The following is a 19510-nucleotide window of genomic DNA, read 5'->3' on the forward strand; positions in this document are numbered from 1 at the left end:
AGGTGCTTCACACATTCTGGCCAAAATGACAAGGTTGATGAATTACTGAAAACAAGTAGAATATGGAATCTCAAATTGAGGCTCCAAGGTGAGTCAAAAGCATAGTTATGACTATTCAGGACATCCAAAGTAAAAAAAAAAAAAAAAAAAAAAAGATGTGCTTTCTGCCCTCTAGAACTTCCCCTGCAAATGGAACTCATTTCTATGTATTTCAGCCAGGAAAGGTCATAGAGCAGCCAACGTGGGTTTTAACACAAGCCGTGTCACCTGGGCAATGGGCCTCATCTCTCTTGGTCTCAGCCTTGTGTGCTGGGTGTAACCGAGCTCCAACCTGTCCCAGGAATGCCCACGCCAGGAAGCACCGTCACGGTGGAGACACTGTTAGTTCCTCACATTCATTCCCATGGTGACTACCCACCAATCACAGAAACTGTGGGGCTAGAGGCCCTTTAAGATCCTCTTCCGGGTGAGGAAGAGCCCCTGGCACACGGTTCCGGTTCAGCGGCTCCACTAAAGCCTCTGCAGCAATGGCGTGGATGGCTGCCACAGAGCTGATGAATAAACACGCCCGTGAAAGAGCACTGGGAATGACTGGCGGAGGCCAGGCTGAGCGCGCACTTCAGAAAACCAAGAGAGCATTTCCCCAAGGGGTTCAATTAGGGTGATGACGTGATGAAAAGGGTGCTTGAGGAAGATGGTTCCAGCAGTTCCAGGAAGAATGAAATGCAGATAGTAAGACCAAGAGTAGGGAAAGGAACTAAGAGGCAGAAGCGGCCAGGTCCTCCGGGAGCGGACACGCCAATCCGCATGTTGCCTTGGTTTTAAGTGAGTACATGGCCTCATACTTCTCTGAACTTAAAACAGCGGCAGTGTTTGTAAACACTGAACAGTCCCCAGGAGGAGCTCTGCTCGGGCGGCCTTATCTACGGGAATCACAGCTGAGCTGCCAAGTCCCCTGGATGGTGGGCACTGACATCCCTCAACTCTTGCTCCTGGGAGGATCACGTGGAATCCGTCGTGGCAGGTGAGAGAAAGATAAACGGCTGCCACGGGACGGCGATGTGCCATAAACACACGCGCCAGGAAAGCATGATCCCTTACACTCATCCGCCCTGCCAATAAACCACTTCATCAGGCTACAAATCTCAGGTGAAAAATAAAAAGCCAGCATCGATTTCATTGTACAGCGGATTTTATTTACAAATAGAGGCCAGATAATCTTGTATTTAAATGGCACAAGTCCCATCACTCACCATCAGAGAAGTGACATTTGAAATTTATAAAGTTTTACATTATGATTCAATCCTTTTTCTAAGAGGGCAAAAGGCCAAAAGGTCTAGGAGAAAGAATAAAATGTATGAAAATATTAGCAAAGGAGGGGAAATGATAAATTGGTGCTTGGGCCAAAATATGTCTCTAGTGGGCACATTTTTCTTTTTTTTTTTTTTGAGACGGAGTCTCGCTCTGTCGCCCAGGCTGGAGTGCAGTGGCGCGATCTCGGCTCACTGCAAGCTCCGCCTCCTGGGCTTACGCCATTCTCCTGCCTCAGCCTCCCGAGTAGCTGGGACCACAGGCGCCCACCACCTCGCCCGGCTAGTTTTTTTTTGTATTTTTTAGTAGAGACGGGGTTTCACCGTGTTCGCCAGGATGGTCTCGATCTCCTGACCTCGTGAAGTAAGTCACGAGGAGTCTGGACCAGCCAATAGATACAAGGTTTCCATTCTCCAACTGTACGACAGACTTCTACTTTCTCCTTTTTCATTCCTACATTATGAAAAGTAACAGCAAAAACCACACATCTTTCCTTAACAGAACCTTTCAGCTAATATATTCAAACTAAACCTAGAGTCTAAACCTTAGACCACATGCTATAAAAGCCATATTCTGACGATTTTGAATCAAGTAGATGAGCTGAGACCTCTTCACTTAGGGGTATCAGGAGCAACCTTTACCGCAATGGCTCAGGAAAAGTCAAGCCCTGCTACGCAATGCAGATGACAAGTGACAACCCCGTCTCTGTCTCTCTCAGATGAGGGCCCCCTTTGAGCTGGGATAACAAGGATGCTGGTAGAACACGCAGAACCTCCCAGGAGGCCCCAGCTCTCAGCAGAGGGCCACCTACATGCGAACACCTGTGACGGCCTTGGCATTTCGTTCCTCAGAAAACGATTATCGACCCAAACCATGCACTGGGCTTTGACCTTCCCCTGCCTGACAAGTCCTGCCTGCTCTGTCAGCAAAATTCACTGTCCCCTGAAATCTACTATTTCCCCCCTTTGGGGTCGAGTGCCTTCTGTCCCCTCATGCCATACCTACCCGTCTACCCTCCACCCCCAGTGAGCTTCCAGAGCAGGCCTCACCCTTACTGGCCACTATTCCCAGGTGTGGAGCACAGCACCTCACAGGAAGCGGGTGTCTAGAAAGGATGTGCCAGCCTCAGATAAACTAAGATGCCCACACTCCCTCCAGGGCCTGTCCATCCCCCTCAGTCATTCCTCTGTAGTATCAGCTGGCTCCAGTCCTCATTCCTGACTCGCCTACCAACAAGGTCCTTCCCAGGCACTGTGTGGAATTCTGCCCCTACGCCGTTCCACAGGATCGGCCCTGTCACTGGGAGACCTGTGGCTTTTCTACAAAAATCTCAGCCACTAACCCTAGTTAGTCTCTGCAGAGACCCGCAGAGTCCCCACTGTGGTGCAGGGGACTCCTACCAGCTCGTGTTGCTCTCCGGGAGCAGGCACGGCTGCAGCGCCCCACGCACGTGGAGCCCCCGCCACCAATACTTCAGGACGAGGGCTCACGGCCTGGTGTCAGAGACCAGGAGCTGCGGCCCCCGATCTGAGGCCCTTTAAGGGGGATCCCTCTTAGCACAGCCAGCCACACACACGCAGCTACCGTGAGCCTGTGCCCCATTTGGTGGTGGTGGCTACAGTCTGCAGGCAGCAGGGGATGAGACTCTGCACCTCCCTTCCTGCCAGGCCCTCAGCAGGACATGGTGACCGTGCCCAGAATGAGGGGCACACACACTGTGTCTCACACTTCGTCAGCCCGGAGGGGTCTGTGCTATTCCAGATGTAGGAAAGTGAGGCTTCAGGACAGACTGCACGGCCACGCTGAGACTCAGGAGCAGCCCAAGGCCTCAAGCTCTCTTCACCTCACGGGCTGTGGACGTGGGCTGTGTCCCTGTGGGCGCGGGCGCTCACCTGAATGCCATCCAGCAGCTTGCTCATGCACCAGTAGGTGTCGGCTTCAATGTTGCGCAGCACCTCTGCGGGCACGCCGGAGACGTCCACCGTGTCCACCTCCTCTGCCTCTGGGCGGCGCCGAGCATGCAAAAGACAAGGAGACTTAGCCACACGGGACCTTTACTCACCAGGAGGCCCACGGAGGAAGAGAGCTGAGCCCGCATCCAGCTCCCCCCACCCACTCTCATCAGTCTAGCTAAATGACTCATGCAGCCTTCCACCTCATCACTTACTGCTTCTCAATCTTAACACCTAATTAGTTGCAGATAATTAATATTCTGAATCCTCTACAATTAATTAACATAATTAATACATTATAAATTATTGCTTCTCAGGCATTTCACATTCTAATAAGAGAGAAAATAGAATATATTACTTAATCCTAACAGATCTGAAAGTTTTTTCAGAAGATTTTGAAAACTCTGCTTCTGATATATTTACATATTCATTTGGCAATCATTCCTCTAAAAACCTCTTTCCAAAGTTAGAGTTTCCCAAACTACACTGGGTAAATACTTCTATGCTAGGATCGAAAACCCCAGAAAGCCGTAACACAGATGTGCTTCAAAGATAGAATGGACAATGGTGCTCTAAATAATTTCCTTCTTAAAGTACAAAAAACCTAATGAGAAAACATAATCTAAAAGTTTTTAAAATGCAAAACAGATGCCTAATTGAAACAGCTTATCAGATATTTGAACAAACTAATTTTAGATCCTTACAAAACTGCTGTCATCCAGCAAAATACTCATAAATGTTTTAAAAATTATCTACCCTATTTTTAATTTTTTTTCGCTTTAGTTTTATTTGCATGGCATCTTTGCAAGGAAAATGTTCTTTAAGAAAAGAAACATTTCAGCCCAGAATATATTTAGAAAGGTTTAAGCAGATAAACATCACAATCATGATAGGGATGTTAACACTGCCGGTGTTGGCCGGGGCCTGCTGATGCGCCAGGCCCTCTCCTGCGCGCTGTGAACGTGCGCGCTCATTTCAGCTGTCACCACTCTGCCGTCACCACCCTTGAGCCCTGACAACAGTGGGGTAAAGAGGGGCAGGGCCGTGGCTATGCCGAGCAGCCTGGTACACACCGGGAGGAGGGTACTGGATGCAGTGCCACCTACTGGTCCCAGAACCCAGGTCCCTAAGTGCTCCCCAAGGACCCAGAGGCCCACCTCACATTCGTGTTGCATACAGTCCTATCCCATCGCGCTGCTTCCCAGCCGCGGCCCTGCACAATGGCTAACTCACACTGAAGCTCTGCACAATTGCTAACTCACACTGAAGTGTGACTGGAAGAGACGAGGTGACACACCACCTCCCACGGTTCTTGGTTCACCCCAGAACCAGCAGGATAAAAGGGGAAGAGCGCCTCCGTGTCTGACCCTCCAGCAGGAGCGAGTAGCTGGGCGCTCAAGGGCCTGGACAGGGAGGTGACAGCCCCGGACACATCCAACATGGTGGGGCCTGTGGGAACACGAGAGGGTGGGCGGATTCCAGCCAGTTCGTGCATCACTCCTCTCTCTGGGGTGGTGGCGGTGGATCCTCAGTCACTCCATGGGTATTGCTTTGATTGGGTCCTGGGTTTTGTAAACTGAGAGATAATTCAACCGCCATAAAATCCACTCTTTAGCGTGTGAGACGCAGTGGTCTTTAGTAGGGTCACAAGGCTGCACAAGCGTCACCACTAGTTCCAGAGCCTTTCCGTCCTCACAGAAAGAAACCCTGGACCCTCAGCGGCCGCTCCCCACTCCCCACCCCGCGCCTGGCAACCACGAACCTGCCTGTCTCTATGGAGTTGCCTATGCTGGACATTTCACACTGCTGGAATCAGGCTCTGCGCCCCTCTGTGACCGGCTCCTTCTCACTGAGCACGATGTTCTCCAGTCATCCACGTGGCAGCCTGTGTCAGTGCCTCACTCCTCTTCACAATAGAGCCGCACCCCCTACGGCCAGGCCACCCCCCTACGGCCAGGCCACGCCGCGTCTCTGCATGCCTCGGCTGGTAGACCCTGGGCTGTCTCCACTGAGGGGTAACGTGGACACAGAGCAGGTCCCCTGTGTGGGATCCGTCCCTGTATGCCAGGCACCAGGCACAGACATGAGGGAGAGACTTGACGCTCTCAAGATGCTCATGAATTAAAGGGGAAAACAAGTGACTTTAAAGTTTGAAAACATCCATGTCAGTGTCACCCAGTGGCATGGAGAAATGGATGGGTTCCTCCTGGGACCTGGCGTGCGAAGGACACCGTCGTCCACAGCATACTGGGCGCTCCCAGGCCCTCACTCTCTTGGCCTGTGTTTTCACCCCAGAAGGCAGGTCCCAGTCCCCCATTCCTCAAATGTGGGGCTAGGATGACAAGTGCTGCTGGCTGACCATGGCTCCGTCCCTGGACCCTCCTCCCAGGCAGGTGTGTCCATGACACTGGCACTCTCCTGGTGGCTCTGTCCACCCACCGGCCCCCTGCAGGGCTGCAGGCTCTCCCTCCAGCAAGTGGCAAGGTGTCTGGCCTTAAAACTCTGCTGGCCCAGGAGCCCGGGTTGATGTGAGCACACCGTCTGATGAAGCCCTCACAGGGACTCCCAGGGAAAAAGGCCCTGTCTCCCAATTTCCCACGGCAGCCCGAGGTGGGAGGTGTTATTTCCGCCGGTCCACAGATGCAGAAACTTAAGCCTCCACACGCTGATCAGTGTGCTTTGTGAGGAGGCAATGGCGGGAGTGAGCAGGACAGGCCTGCCTGGACTCCAATCCGGCCCCCTTGTAACGCCTTTCCTACTGGAAGGAACGCCAGCAAAAGCCAAGCACGTAGACAGGCGTGTGAGTGGTCTCCCCAGGGCCCCACCTCCTCCCTGGGAAAACAGTCTGGGCAGAATCAACTCAACATTCTGCCGGCCTAGAACAGGTCTGATTTTTATTGCATCTCAGGGAACTGAATCAGCAACAATAATCAGCGGGCTTCCTCGGAGAGGTTTCCCATCGATGTATCCTCTTTCAAGGGCCTTCCAAGCACGGAGACATTTCCTCAGGGATAATAAGAGTAAACAGGGAACCGAGGCCTCTCCAGACCTCCACAGCCTCTCCCCGAGGGCACAGACGCAGCTGGGCTGTTGCAGCTCTGATTCGCAGAGCCAGGGGTGCATGAGCCAGGCAGGCCTCGCTCTCTGGGTCTGTTTAGCTGGCTTGTTATTTTATCTGAGGAAATGTCAGTGGCCTATTCTAGGTGTCATTTCTCACAATGGGCCATTTGTTACTCTTCAAGGTAATGAAGTAACGGCATTTAACTCAGAGAGGCCCCCGCGGCGATTTGTCTTCTACACACCAGGAGAATTGGAATTACCCTTATTGTTAGAATGAGATAAATATCCCCTGCCACAGAAAGCATCCCCCACTTTGGCGAAGGCACACAGAGTGGCACAGGACACTCTGGACTCCAGGCTGTGACAGCAGGGTCAGGACCAGGACAAGCTGCAGAAAATACTCCCAGGCTGGTGTGTCTGGCCCCTGGGGAGACAGCCTGGGAAGGTCAAGACCACCCAGAGGAGCCCTGGCCCTGGGTGTATGGCCCAGACGGAACTGCAGGCAAGATCAGGTTTTCCCTGGCTTCCATCTGTTAGACGTTGATCTACAAAACCACCTGGCCCAAGGACTAGACAGAGTCCACTGTGGGGTGACAATGGTCTCTGAATCAAGACTCCGAGATGTCCAACAGCCGTGACAGATTTTAACCCAAGACCTTCCCACTCAAAGGTACACACTGTCCACCAGGCATGCTGCCATCCATGGGGCAAGGAGGGAGGGAGACCGAGAAGGAAGCAAACTGGAACGAGGCACGACCTGGGAAGCCTCGTGGCTGGGGCCCGCATCGACCAGCACTGGGATGTTCACAGCCGGGCAAGCCACAACAAGGAGGACGGATTTACCTCCCAAAACGTGTCACTCCATAGGACAGCAGAGATGACAGCACTGACACCAATGGAAAGAAAGATTTTTCAGCTAAGATCACAAATGAGGAAGGAAAACACAGACACGGCAATTCCAAGCAATTCCAGGGTTCAAAGGAAGAAACAAGATTCAAAGGAAAAAAATGATCAATACACAGGTGAAAGCAGAGGAGGGAAGCAGAACCAGATGCCAATCAACGGAGGGCGGGGCCTAATGACATGGCAGCCATGGCTGTGGCCCTGGGGGTGAGGGTTGGGCGAGGGGCGCTCTCAGGCCCCAGGGCCTTGGGAGATCTGGGCTTAGAGATCTGAGCCATGGGAAATCTGAAGCCATGCCCAAGCTGCCTCGAAGCAGCTGGATGCCAGGAGGTGGGTAATTCACAGGGCACCCCTGGACTGTGGTGAGGGCGAGGGCAGATGTCTACAACCTCAGCTTCCTCCCAGCCAGGAGGGGCCGTGGCAGCCTGAGAGCCATGACAGAGATGGACCACTGTGGGGACTTTCGAAGTTGACATTTTTACAAACACATAAAAACACTGAAATTTAAAACAACGTGTTTCCACATCTAAATATGATTCTTTTACTTTTCTCATTTAATTATAAACATTAACACCAGCGTGCATAACAGTGTTCTGGAACTGCATTTGGCCTTTTCTTCTCCTTCATCAGTCACCACACCTCCATACAAGGGGCAGCCCCGTCCCCCATACCCTGGGGACACCACGTTGAGAAAAGTGTGAGTCCTGACCCCAAAGAGCCCGCACGGTGGCGGGGTGGCGAGTGCACAGGCTAACCCCAAGGGGAACCTGGAGGAGGCAGAAAAGGCTCTCCCACAGCCCAGGGCAGAAGATGAGCAGGCCCAAGTGGACCACAACAAAACGTGAAGTCATGGGACATAAAAACAGACGCTGAATTAAAAACCATCTCACTTGCCCTCTTAGACTGTAGAAAGGCTTTGGGGGATGATTTAACTAACCTTCTTTGAAAATGCTGCCCTGCTATAGTATTAAGGAAAAAAAACAATTTGTAAAATAAGGCCACCTTTATCAACAGCTCCGTTTACATGGAAAAGTCTACGACTGCATCTACATTAATCTACACAGAGGAGCATCATCCAGGGATGCCACACACAGGAAAGTCTGAACACTCCTGCAAGGCGGGGGGAGTGGGGCGGGAAATTCGCACTATTTTCTGCAGAAGGGCATAGAGTAAAAGGGAATGTGAGTTTTCACAATGAGCAGTTATTTCTGCAATAGAAAAAAAAAATAATGTTTAAGCCTCTAGAACAGTTTAAATAAGGCCTGTCTTCTCCTCAGATAACTACCCCTAGAGCAGAAGATCCCACAGGTGGTGGTACTGCCCTTGTGAACGTTTCGAGAAACCTTCAGGGCATTTGGGGGTCAGAATGACTAGGGTGAGGGGTGCTGCTGGCATTCAGTGGGCAGTGTTACAAGGTGGGGAGAGCTGCACAGTCACCACGTCCAGCCTGAGACTCCACCAGTTCACGTGGACAGAGAGATGGATGAGTGGACAGATGGATGGGTAGGTGGGTGGATGAATGGTGGGTAGATATACAAAGCTAAGTTTTTGAAATGGAGGATATTTAGCCTGGTTAGGAGAAAAGCACACAGGGATATAATCACCACTCTGAAATATGTGAAAAGCTGTTTTAGGGAAAACAGAGCAGAAATTCTTGGCCCCTCTTTCCACATCCAGAAAACAAAAAGGGTCAGAAGATTAAAGGAACAGGGGGATGAATGACTCAAAATCCAGATGGTCCTGGTGATGAAGGTTGCCTACCCAGGACCACCGGCCACACAGTGAGGACACCTGCCCACCCAGGACCGCCGGCCAGGCAGTGAAGACGCGTGCCCACTCAGGACCACCAGCCACACAGTGAAGACACCTGTCCACCAACTGACAAGGCACTTGCGTGTTTCCACAGCTAGCCTTTCTGCATGGGAGCCCACATGTCCACACATGATTCCACTCCATCCAAAAGCCCCCAGGGGGGTCCATGCCACGCTGCGCAGGTAAGGAGGCTGCAGGTAACGTGCCCAGATCCTGCGCTAGGAAGTGGCAGAGCCTGGCCGCGAACCAGGTCTCTGCCTAATTAGTCTACATGCTTCTAATCGGGTTCACAGCAGGACCCCGCATGGCACACAGGCCTCTGACTTGGTAAGAAGCGTCCATGATGGAGCCTCCCTTGTGTTGCTCCAACTCCAGGCAAGTCTAATTCCAGATATAAAACAGCTCTACAGGCCGGGCGCGGTGGCTCAAGCCTGTAATCCCAGCACTTTGGGAGGCCGAGACGGGTGGATCACGAGGTCAGGAGATCGAGACCATCCTGGCTAACACGGTGAAACCCCGTCTCTACTAAAAAATACAAAAAACTAGCCGGGCGAGGTGGCAGGCGCCTGTAGTCCCAGCTACTCGGGAGGCTGAGGCAGGAGAATGGCGTAAACCCGGGAGGCGGAGCTTGCAGTGAGCTGAGATCCAGCCACAGCACTCCAGCCTGGGCGACAGAGCAAGACTCCGTCTCAAAAAAAAAAAAAAAAAAAAAAAACAGCTCTACAGCCACGCCATGGGCGCCTCTCCTGTCATTCAGCAAAAGAGCCTGTCACCACAAAACCACCCAAGCTCTGGGTCTCCTAAGCGGCTCATTTTCCTCATGGCCCCCCACCCCACCTCTGTGAGACGACGTCAGCCTCTGGAACTGGAATAGAGGACTGGAATCGTAGCTTGTAATTACCAGGAGGTGCACTGGAATCGTAGCTTGTAATTACCAGGAGGTGCACTGGAATCGTAGCTTGTAATTACCAGGAGGTGCACTGGAATCGTAGCTTGTAATTACCAGGGTGTTCTCAAGAACAAAGAGGCTTGACGCGGGTTAGGGTCTCCCTCATATTAAACCACATGGAAGAGCTTGGTACTGGGGAAAGGGGAAAATCCCTTCAATTTAAACAGCTCCTTTCACTTCAAAGGATTCCAGGACACTGGTACCAAGGTATGGAAGCAGTCACCTATAGCACAAATGCTGTGGGTAAGAGCCAGCCCCCACGGGGAGCGCGGGGAGGGAGCTATTGCCGTTACCACCACATTCATCACCTGCACGGCACAAACCCTGCAATAAGCCTCTTCACTTAATTAGGAGCTTAACTGGTAATCAAAACTGTTCTGTTTTATAAGCAAGATGGAATTGCTCTATGGAGCTCACCTTTTGCATTTCCCAACGTGGGACTTTTAAATTGGAAACTCCGGCACTTTGGTGAGAGAGATTTGAACAGTTCATTACGTAGATTTGGGTTCCAGGACGGAGAAGAAAGTCCTGCCTTGGTGAGAGTGGCATCACAACTCAAGACTATAAATTCGCAAAACTCTTTGGTTCAGCAAAAACCACTAACGTTATGATCAAATGGCTCTAGCAGCGGAAATGTCTAATTCTAATACAGATAACGTTCAACTCAGTCAAGGTTACACAGACTGAACCACAGTCACAGTTACCGACTCTGCTTCATGGCTGTAAGCTTGGGCCGTCTGCCTGTAGTCCACAAGCGCAGGCATGTGGTGGGAGGGCGAGACGTTGGCAGATGATTATCACATGATGAGGACAATGCCCTCAGCATGGCTAGGTGAGGTGGCGGCATCAGGCCAGCTCCAACAATCAACTGCCGTTCCCAAGAATGATCCCAAATGATGAGAACCAACACACGCTTCTCACCAACAGCATGGCTGCTTCCCATCCCACCACCCACAAACTGACCCGACCCGCAGCCAGGGGGTCTCCAACCTCAAAACCCAAAGCAGGAGGCCTCAGGGCCTGGGAACAGCACAGTGTCTGTGAAGCAGCTGGTCTACTTTTTGTATAAAGAACTTGGTACCAAATTCCACGTGGAAAAAGTCTGTAGACAACACTTGGGAAAAGATCAACTGTGGGATAGATACTGCGGTAAAAAGTGAAAGAAATCTTCTGCATCTTTCACCGTCCTCATTTTGATGAGGCCACTTCTGCAAAAAGCAAAAATTCCAATCTCATAGCATGCTGGTGGCTTGATCTTCAATGTTTCAATAACGCTGTGACTAGAAGTTTTGGTTCATAGAAAAGCTATTTGTTGAAACAGTGATTTCTTCTACTAACAGTACCAAACACTTCCATGTGGGAGAAACTGTGGGACCGGGAGAAAGGCGAAGACGAAACAAAGAACATCTTAGTGCCTGGAAGAGAGGCTGTCCCCATGCACTCCTCTGACTCATCGACGTCATGCGCTCTCCCGATGCTCTCGACGGTCTGTTACAGAGAGACGCAGCTCACACAACCACACCATGTGAGCTGGAACCTGCCAGGTGGAGAATGAATAGGGTGAAGGGGCAGAAGGCACAGAGGTGGGCTAGGCTGAAAAGCATGAGCACAGAGCCCCTGGCATTCCAACCAAGCCTGGAGGGTGGCAGGATAGGAGAGAGTGCAGGTGATGGGAAAGGGCAGAGAGTTCGCAGACGTAAGGAGGAGGAAGAGGTTGTGGGGAGCGTGATGCGGAGGCCCCCGAGACTTCCCTGCAGAGGGACGGGGAGCACCAGAAGACAGCTGAGTGTTCGAGTGGTGCCCTCGGCACAGGGCCCCAGGAGAGTGCCGTGGCTGCGGGAGGAGTGAGGAGCCCGCCCACCACGCATGGGCAGGTGTCAGGGAGGGACGTGATGTGCATTCAGTGCTGTGGAAACGAGGTGGGCACAGGCGGGTGGAGATGCTGCCACCTGGGGCCTGCTGGCCCAGCACTGCTGAGGCACACGAGGAAGGTGTGGGCCCACCACAGCTGCCCCTCCAGGTAGCAAACACACTGCCGGAGAACCAACGACTGCACCATCACGAAACCCCACACTGGGCCACAGGCCACGGGGACGAGATGAGGCAGATGGCGTGCCTGCTGCCGAGATGTCACCCCTGCTCAGGGCTCTGCCTGTGTGTATTAGTTACTAAATAAATTCAGTAACATTCACCAAGCTCACCAATAAAACTGGCCAAGATCCCCAAGTTTAAATATTCCCCCACTGATACAAGTAACAAGAAACAGACCCTCTGAAACACAAGGACCACTCAAAACACAGTTCTCCATTCGCTGCTCCAGAGATGACAATGCATTCTGCAAAACAATCTGACAAAGCACATCAAAGCCTTTAAAATCCACGGAGCTCTGCTGAGCCCAGACAGTGCACCCAGTACTGAGATGGGGCCATCGCAATCCAGGAGAAAAACAGTCCTGGGCCCTGCACGTCCATAGCTCATGGTCTGACATGGGAGTCGGCAACAAGACAAGGCCCCACAACAAATGAGAATGGGCGGGGCACCCCGTCCCCAGAGGTCAGATGGCAAAATGGCACGCTGGTGCGGAGAAGGTGCCCTTACACTTTACTGTTAATAACACAACAAAAACCCAAGAAATACACCCACGGAAAAACACACTGCAGGTTACTCTGCTATTCAGATGAGGTGGCTAGCATCCAAAAGTGCTGGCTAACTGGAAGAGCTTGCTGCTCTAACTAACAGACAATCCAGCTTTCACTGATGGCTCCAGCAAGTGACTTTGGTTGGAGCCACTTACAAAAGCCTACGTCCCTTTCCTCACCAATCCTTGGTCTTCGATAAATCACTCTGACGCTCGGCCCCAAAGTTCCGCTCCTGTTTGGGTACCGCTTACCACCCAGCTGGCAGCCCCACCACTCAGAGCAAGAGCGGGCATGCAGCTCGCCAGTGCCCAGCGTGGCTGCGGCCCCTGTCGCAATCCTAACGAGCCTGCGTGAAAGGTTGGCTGTGGTCACTCATTAGGCATGGCCTTGCCAGGAATCAGGTTGGCAACTCGACCCCTCAGCCCTCAGTGCCCCTGCTGGCCCATCCATCCGGAATCCATACATTTCAAAACACTCCTCCCTCTCTATCATACCCAGAAAAGGGACCATAAAAATCAGGTGAAAAACTGCTTACATTGTAACTATCCAAACTGGATGGATATAATCACAGAAGGACATGAGGCTACTGTATCAAAACCAAAATTGGACAGACTGTGCGTGTCTTATAGCACAAAGCCAAAGCAAACTAAGACGGCTTCTTCCGGATGTTTTCCAGTATACTTCTGCTTAAAACAATTTAATCAATTGTATGGCTCTTCAATTTCTCAACGAAAAGAAACATGATCCACTGAAAAGAACATATGGGCCTCCCTTCAACACAGAGGGCCCTTCCCTTCCAGTTTCTCAGGCCATCCTGGCAGGCGGAGGCCACAGGCTCTGCAGGTCATCTCTAGGTGGGGAGTGCCAGAGGGGCCTCCACATGCCCAGAAGGTACTCAAAAGGTATGACTGCAGAACAGCCCCACAAATAAACTTCTTCCTAAGTGACAGATACCTATATAACTTGCAAACAGCCCTGCTTGCTCTCCATGCCTACCCTAAAGAGGCTTCCCATAAAGAATGTGTTTCGGATGGCCCAGCTTTCCTACACAGAGCGGCACGAAACCAAGGCTCCAACCAAGTGCACAGCCAATTACTGTGCACCTGCCAGAAAATCAAATGGATGCCGCTGGCAGCCAAGGAGGGGCAGGAACCCGTCCCTCACACTAACAGGCAGCTGCATTGCCCACACTCAAGTCCTGGTGCTCTGTTATCACAAGTGAACATCTCAGCACCCCACGGAAATGTGCATCGCTCCTGCTCGACCCAAGATCAGAGCACACAGAAGGAATGGTGGCCAGCCAGCTCCCGAGAGCCTTCAGATAACAGGTGTCCCTGCGGGCCCATGCCCTGCTCCTGCGCCTGTGCCTGCCTCGCCACTGCTGAGGCAAAGGCTGGAGAAGCTGGCGCACAGCAACAGCCTGTGTCCTCCCCAAAATGCAGCGTGGGGGCCCGGAGGGGAGGTGCACGGCCCCAGAATGCAGAAGGGCCTGCTCAGCCCAAAGACCCCATACCCTGCCCGGAGTGGCACCTGGGCCCAGAGAAGGATACAACCTTATGCCTGTAAATTGCCCTATGCACCCTTGATTCAAGGATGAAAAGAAAGGAAGATACGCGCCTTCTCAGGCTTCCAAAATGGCTTGTCTCTTGGGTTTTCCACTTGCCAAGGTTCTACTTTCCTGAACAATATGTGTAGCACTCACTGGGAGCTGGAGAAGGCACAGGAATAAGTGCCTGCTCCGTTCAGAGCCAATACACTAGGCCAAGAGAAAGCAGAAGACCACACAATCGTGGAGGCCTGAGAGTTCCCTGAACACTCCCTGGGCCTTCCCAGCTTCAGGCACTGCGGGACCCAGGGCAGGCAGTGTGATGAGCACTGTGTGGCCCAGGCAGGGTCTATAGGGCATGTCCAAGACACCATGGGGTAAGGTGATCAGGCACTGATTTTTTTTTTTTTTTTTTTTTTTTTTTTTTTTTGAGACGGAGTCTCGCTCTGTCGCCTGGGCTGGAGTGCAGTGGCGCTCCGTCTTGGCTCACTGCAAGCGCCGACTCCCGGGTTCACGCCATTCTCCTGCCTCAGCCTCCTGAGTAGCTGGGACTACAGATGCCCGCCACCACGCCCGGCTAAATTTTTTTTTTGTATTTTTAGTAGAGATGGGGTTTCACCGTGTTAGCCAGGATGGTCTCGATCTCCTGACCTCCTGGTCCACCTGCCTTGGCCGCCCAAAGTGCTGGGATTATAGGCATGAGCCACCACGCCCGGCCCAGGCACTGATTTTTTTTAAAGTCATCGTCACAAAAAAAATTTTAGGAACTCACAATACTAAAGAGAGAAATTAGCCACAGATACATTACATAAAACACAGCCAGGATATCTGTTGGTCTAATTTTATCCCAATTTGTTTCTACATAGGTTTTGTTCAACTGTTACAGGACTACGGTTGCATTATAAATATAAATGTGTGCCCTGTTGAATCTGACGTTTGTAACAGGGATCTCCCATTTTATAACATGCTCTTTGAAGCCATCCCTCAGCATGCTGCATAATCATCTAAAGGACTGCAATCTCCTCGTCCACACAGCCACATCCCTACTTTGGGATGCTGGCATTGTTTCAAACATCTTACTGTTACAAAGAATGCCCCAGTAAGCCTGTTTTCTATATAAGGTATATGATCCACACTGAGAGATTTCCTTAAGATAAACATCTCAAGTGAAATTGGCAGGTGAAAGAGTAGAACATTTTATTGAGAGATATTGGTAAAATATTTGAAAGACATGTTGGAAGTTTATTCTACAACCAGCAGGACCCAGGACCATCCACCTCACCGATCACTTCTCAGCAACATGACCTTCTGTGCAGCTCTAGTCACTGGGAAGGTAAAAACATCCATTATAATGAGATCTAATTCACATTCTTTATTTTCTGGTAAAGTTTTGCTGTTTTTCACACATTTGTGACTGTTCCTTAAATCCATCTTTGATTCCTGTGGTTCTCAGTTAAAGTCATGCAGAGCAGGAGGGGTGGTGAGGCGGCGAGTACCGATCCCGGGCAGAAGCCAGCTCTCCTTGGCTGGGATCCTAGAGACACCCGCATCTCCTCCCAGACGGCACACTCCCCCAGGGCCAGAGGGCCGGCCACAGCCAGTCCCGCTCAGGGACTTGCAAGAGGCAACCACCTGCCACTGACAAAATCTGCAGGAACCTGCAGTGACTTTTCGAAAACACGCAGGAAACCAAGCAATCCAACTCACACAATCTGGATACATCTGCCAGAATACACACTCAGACACACTCCCACTCACACACACACAATACTCTCTGCTAGCAAATTCCCCAGGGCTCTCACATGCCCGATGCTGGTGACGCCACTGATTGTGCCACACTCACGCCACGGACCGAGTCCCTCTGTGCTGCTCTCGGGGTCCCTCTCAAACCCTGACAGAGCCATTCGTGCCCCACATCCTGGAGTGAGGAAAACAGCCACTGAATGGAAAACCTGGGTTCAAATCCTGGTCTCTATCAAACAAATTACCTGAAGAAATGACTTCGAGCTGCTTCTTCGCCACGCTCACGTGGGAATTATAAAACGCAAACCCAGGGCCGCAAGCACAAAATGTTGCAAGCCATACAGAAATCTGGAAACTTCACCAAAACCACACAATCATTTGCTGAAGTTTCTGTATTTGTTTCACGTGGATACAAGCTCTAAGGATGGTCTCGGAAATGTCTGGAGTCGCTTGAAAAGCTAAACGTAACATGAATACAAAATTACACAGAAATGCACTACAAGCTAAGGTGCCAGTGTCTTGCTGGCTGTGGCAGAACTTAGGTGTGAATCTACAGCAATTATTCAAATTGAATCTGAGGACAAATATATAAGGAAGGTGGATGATTCTTGACATCATTTGCCGTATTTTCCACAGTTCTTAACTGATTTTTTACAAAACAAAATTGTCTTAATATTATGGTACAATGAATATCTCTGTTCACTCAAAAGCAGTCTAGAAATTAGCATTCAATATGATAGCTGCCTAGGATAAAAAGTAAATTATCATTGACGAACACTAATTACCAAGAAAATAAAGAGTTTAAGCCTCAAAATGAGGCTTCAAAGATTTGTGTTTGTATCTTCCATGAAGGGTGCAGAATTCTCTTCATGCCAGGAGTCCTGGGCAAGGGTTTTTGTTTCTTGTCTCTGAGAAGATGTGTCCGCTTAGCTATGGACTGGGTATCTTTTGTTGCTGTTGTTGTTGTTGTTGTTGGAGATGGAGTCTCGCTCTGTCACCCAGGCTGGAGTGCAGTGGCGCGGTCTCAGCTCACTGGCTCACTGCAAGCTCCGCCTCCTGGGTTCACGCCATTCTCCTGCCTCAGCCTCCCAAGTAGCTGGGACTACAGGCACCTGCCACCGTGCCCGGCTAATTTTTTGTATGTTTTAGTAGTGACGGGGTTTCACGGTGTTAGCCAGGATGGTCTCCATCTCCTGACCCTGTGATCCACCTGCCTCGGCCTCCCAAAGTGCTGGGATTACAGGCAAGAGCCACCGCGCCCGGCCTGGACTGGGTATCTTTTGTCCTCAGCTATGCCTGTGTGGTAGTGGCAGAGCAGACTGCCTGGATGGGGACACTGCCAAAGAACCAAAAGATGCCAAGAGGCTGGGCGTGATGGCTCACGCCTGTAATCCCAGCACTTTGCGGGGCTGAGGCCGGCGAATCACTTGAGGTCAGGAATTCAAGACCAGCCTGGCCAACATGGTGAAACCCTGTCTCTAATAAAAATACAAAAATTAGCTGGGCGTGGTGGCAGGCGCCTGTAATCCCAGCTACTCAGAAGAATAGCTTGAACCCAGAAGTCAGAGGTTGTGGTGAGCCCAGATCGTGCCATCGCAGTCCAGCCTGGGCAACAGAGCAAAAACTCCGTCTCGAAAAAGAAAAAAAAAAAAAGATGGGTCCAACACTGTACCTCCTACATAACGTCTGATACGGCACTATATAACAGGCCAGCACCGAAGACTGTGAAAAATGCGCTAATAACAAGATTCCTGTTGGAGGCAGATAAAAAGCACTTAGTTAAATTGGAGGTAATAGAAAAGACTCAGGCCCTTTTTCCTGCTGCATCACTAGCGGTCAGTCCCACTGTGTGAGTCCCCTGCTAACTAATGAGATGTTAGTCTGACACCATCCTCTACTACAAGGAACCAGGGCTCTCAGCTGATGCGGGTTTGGGCCAGAAGAATTCAAAAGGAGGCTGTGGACAAAACTAAAGGAGGCTTTCAGAGGTGTCTGAAGGCAGGGCTAAAAAGGCTAAGTAAAACCAGTCAGTTCCAAGGGCCAAGAAGCCAAGTAAATGTCAAAAAAGCAAATGCCGATGGCAGGTCATTAGAAAACAGGGAGTCTGGAAAAGCCACGTCCAGACTGACAATAAGCCAAAGGAAAACCTTCCGACAACAGTGAACTGACAGGTGCCAGGCTGCCCAGAAAGCCAGGAGACGCAGCTGGGCTTGGCCGGCTCTGACCAAGCGAAATCAGAGTGCATCAGAGGTCCACGGCAATCCCGGGCACCAGAACCAAGCCGAAGGACGGGGAGGGGACAGAGAGGCCATCAGCACAAGGGACCAGGAAATGGGCCTTTCCCTCCTGGGGTCTGTCTGTCTCCAGTGTGGCAGCAGGGAGGTGGCCTGACTCCCAGCAGGCCCCTCAAACCCGGGACCGCACAAATCACAGCACAGCAGCAGAGGGCCAAGGCTCATCGGGGGCAGCCACACCCACACCCTGTGTCCTGACACCACCTGCAGCTGGCCCTGCCAACCAACCAGAGGGTCAGTGTCAGGACCCACTGTTCCCAACAGTGCACATCTAGCTCCATGGTTGAGTCCAGACAAGATCCAACGTGTGCGTGTCCCTCTCCTGTGCCACCCTCACACCAGCCCCATGCCACTGACTCCTCACAAACTCATCATCCATCCGTCACAGTGTTTAGGGGTTGCTTTCGTTTTAGTTTTTGTTTGGGTGGAATGCAAAACACAGGGCAAGATCCTAAAGCCCCACAGCTCCTCGTCCAGAAATGCGAAAACTAACAAGAAAACGCTCTGTCTGGCCGAGCTGTCAGGGGAGACGGCCGGGGGCGCATTCTCATAACCGAAGCTGCCTCAGTGAGCCACGGCCAATGCCCGTTTCATTTTCTACTGAATTAGAAGGAGAGCGTCCCGCTTCACAGGCAGCGGGAAGAACGAGCATGGTGTGCTGCATTGTGAAAACATCGTCGGTCTCCATGCATTTCATGAAGGTACTCAGACAATGAGAAGGCCGCAGCTGTTTCAGGAACCACAGGCCTAGGCAGAGGCAGGAGCACATTCAAAGTAAACAAAGTGCTTCTCCTTTCCAGAAAGAAATGCTAATTCCCTCCAATCCAGTAAGCCTATAGGTAAGGCAAAGGTCAAACAGCAACTTTTCAAAAGAAGCAAAGCCTGCTGTCTCCTTTAAAACACAGAAAACTGTTCCAGCAGCTGGGGGAAGAGTCCCAACACTGGGCACAGGGCTAGAGACACCCTGCTACAAAACGCTTATGCATGAAGAGCTCATCCTTGTGCCAAGTAGACACGGAGGCTGGCTGAGTGAAGACAGGCTGGAGGATTAACTCTGCATCACACACGTGAACAGGTGGAACTGGCCGGAAGTCCCAGCTCTCCAACGGTGAGACGGACACCCAGGTGGACAAGGTGGGGGCCTCTCCACATGCACATGCCGAGCCCCCCGCCCCATCCCAATGTAACGACTGATGGTTGAGCAGCCACAGTGCAGAGGACATGGGCTGCCCTGGGACCACAGCCACAGGGAGACGCTAAGGGGCTGGGGGTCACAAGGTTTGCACATCCACTCAGAACAG

General features: G+C 51.4%; 1 protein-coding gene across 3 annotated transcripts in view; it reads right to left on the bottom strand.

The window, feature by feature from the left end:
- The window catches only part of TBC1D22A (TBC1 domain family member 22A), a 408925-nt gene that overhangs the window by 194888 nt on the left and 194527 nt on the right, over positions 1-19510 (bottom strand). For all 3 annotated transcript variants that reach the window (XM_025398760.1, XM_025398761.1, XM_025398762.1), the window contains one exon: positions 3204-3313. In XM_025398760.1, the coding sequence (XP_025254545.1) occupies positions 3204-3313 (110 nt within the window). The remainder of the gene's footprint in view (positions 1-3203; positions 3314-19510) is intronic.

Source organism: Theropithecus gelada, chromosome 10 (assembly GCF_003255815.1).
Source record: "Theropithecus gelada isolate Dixy chromosome 10, Tgel_1.0, whole genome shotgun sequence".
In the NCBI taxonomy this organism is placed as follows: Eukaryota; Metazoa; Chordata; class Mammalia; order Primates; family Cercopithecidae; genus Theropithecus; species Theropithecus gelada.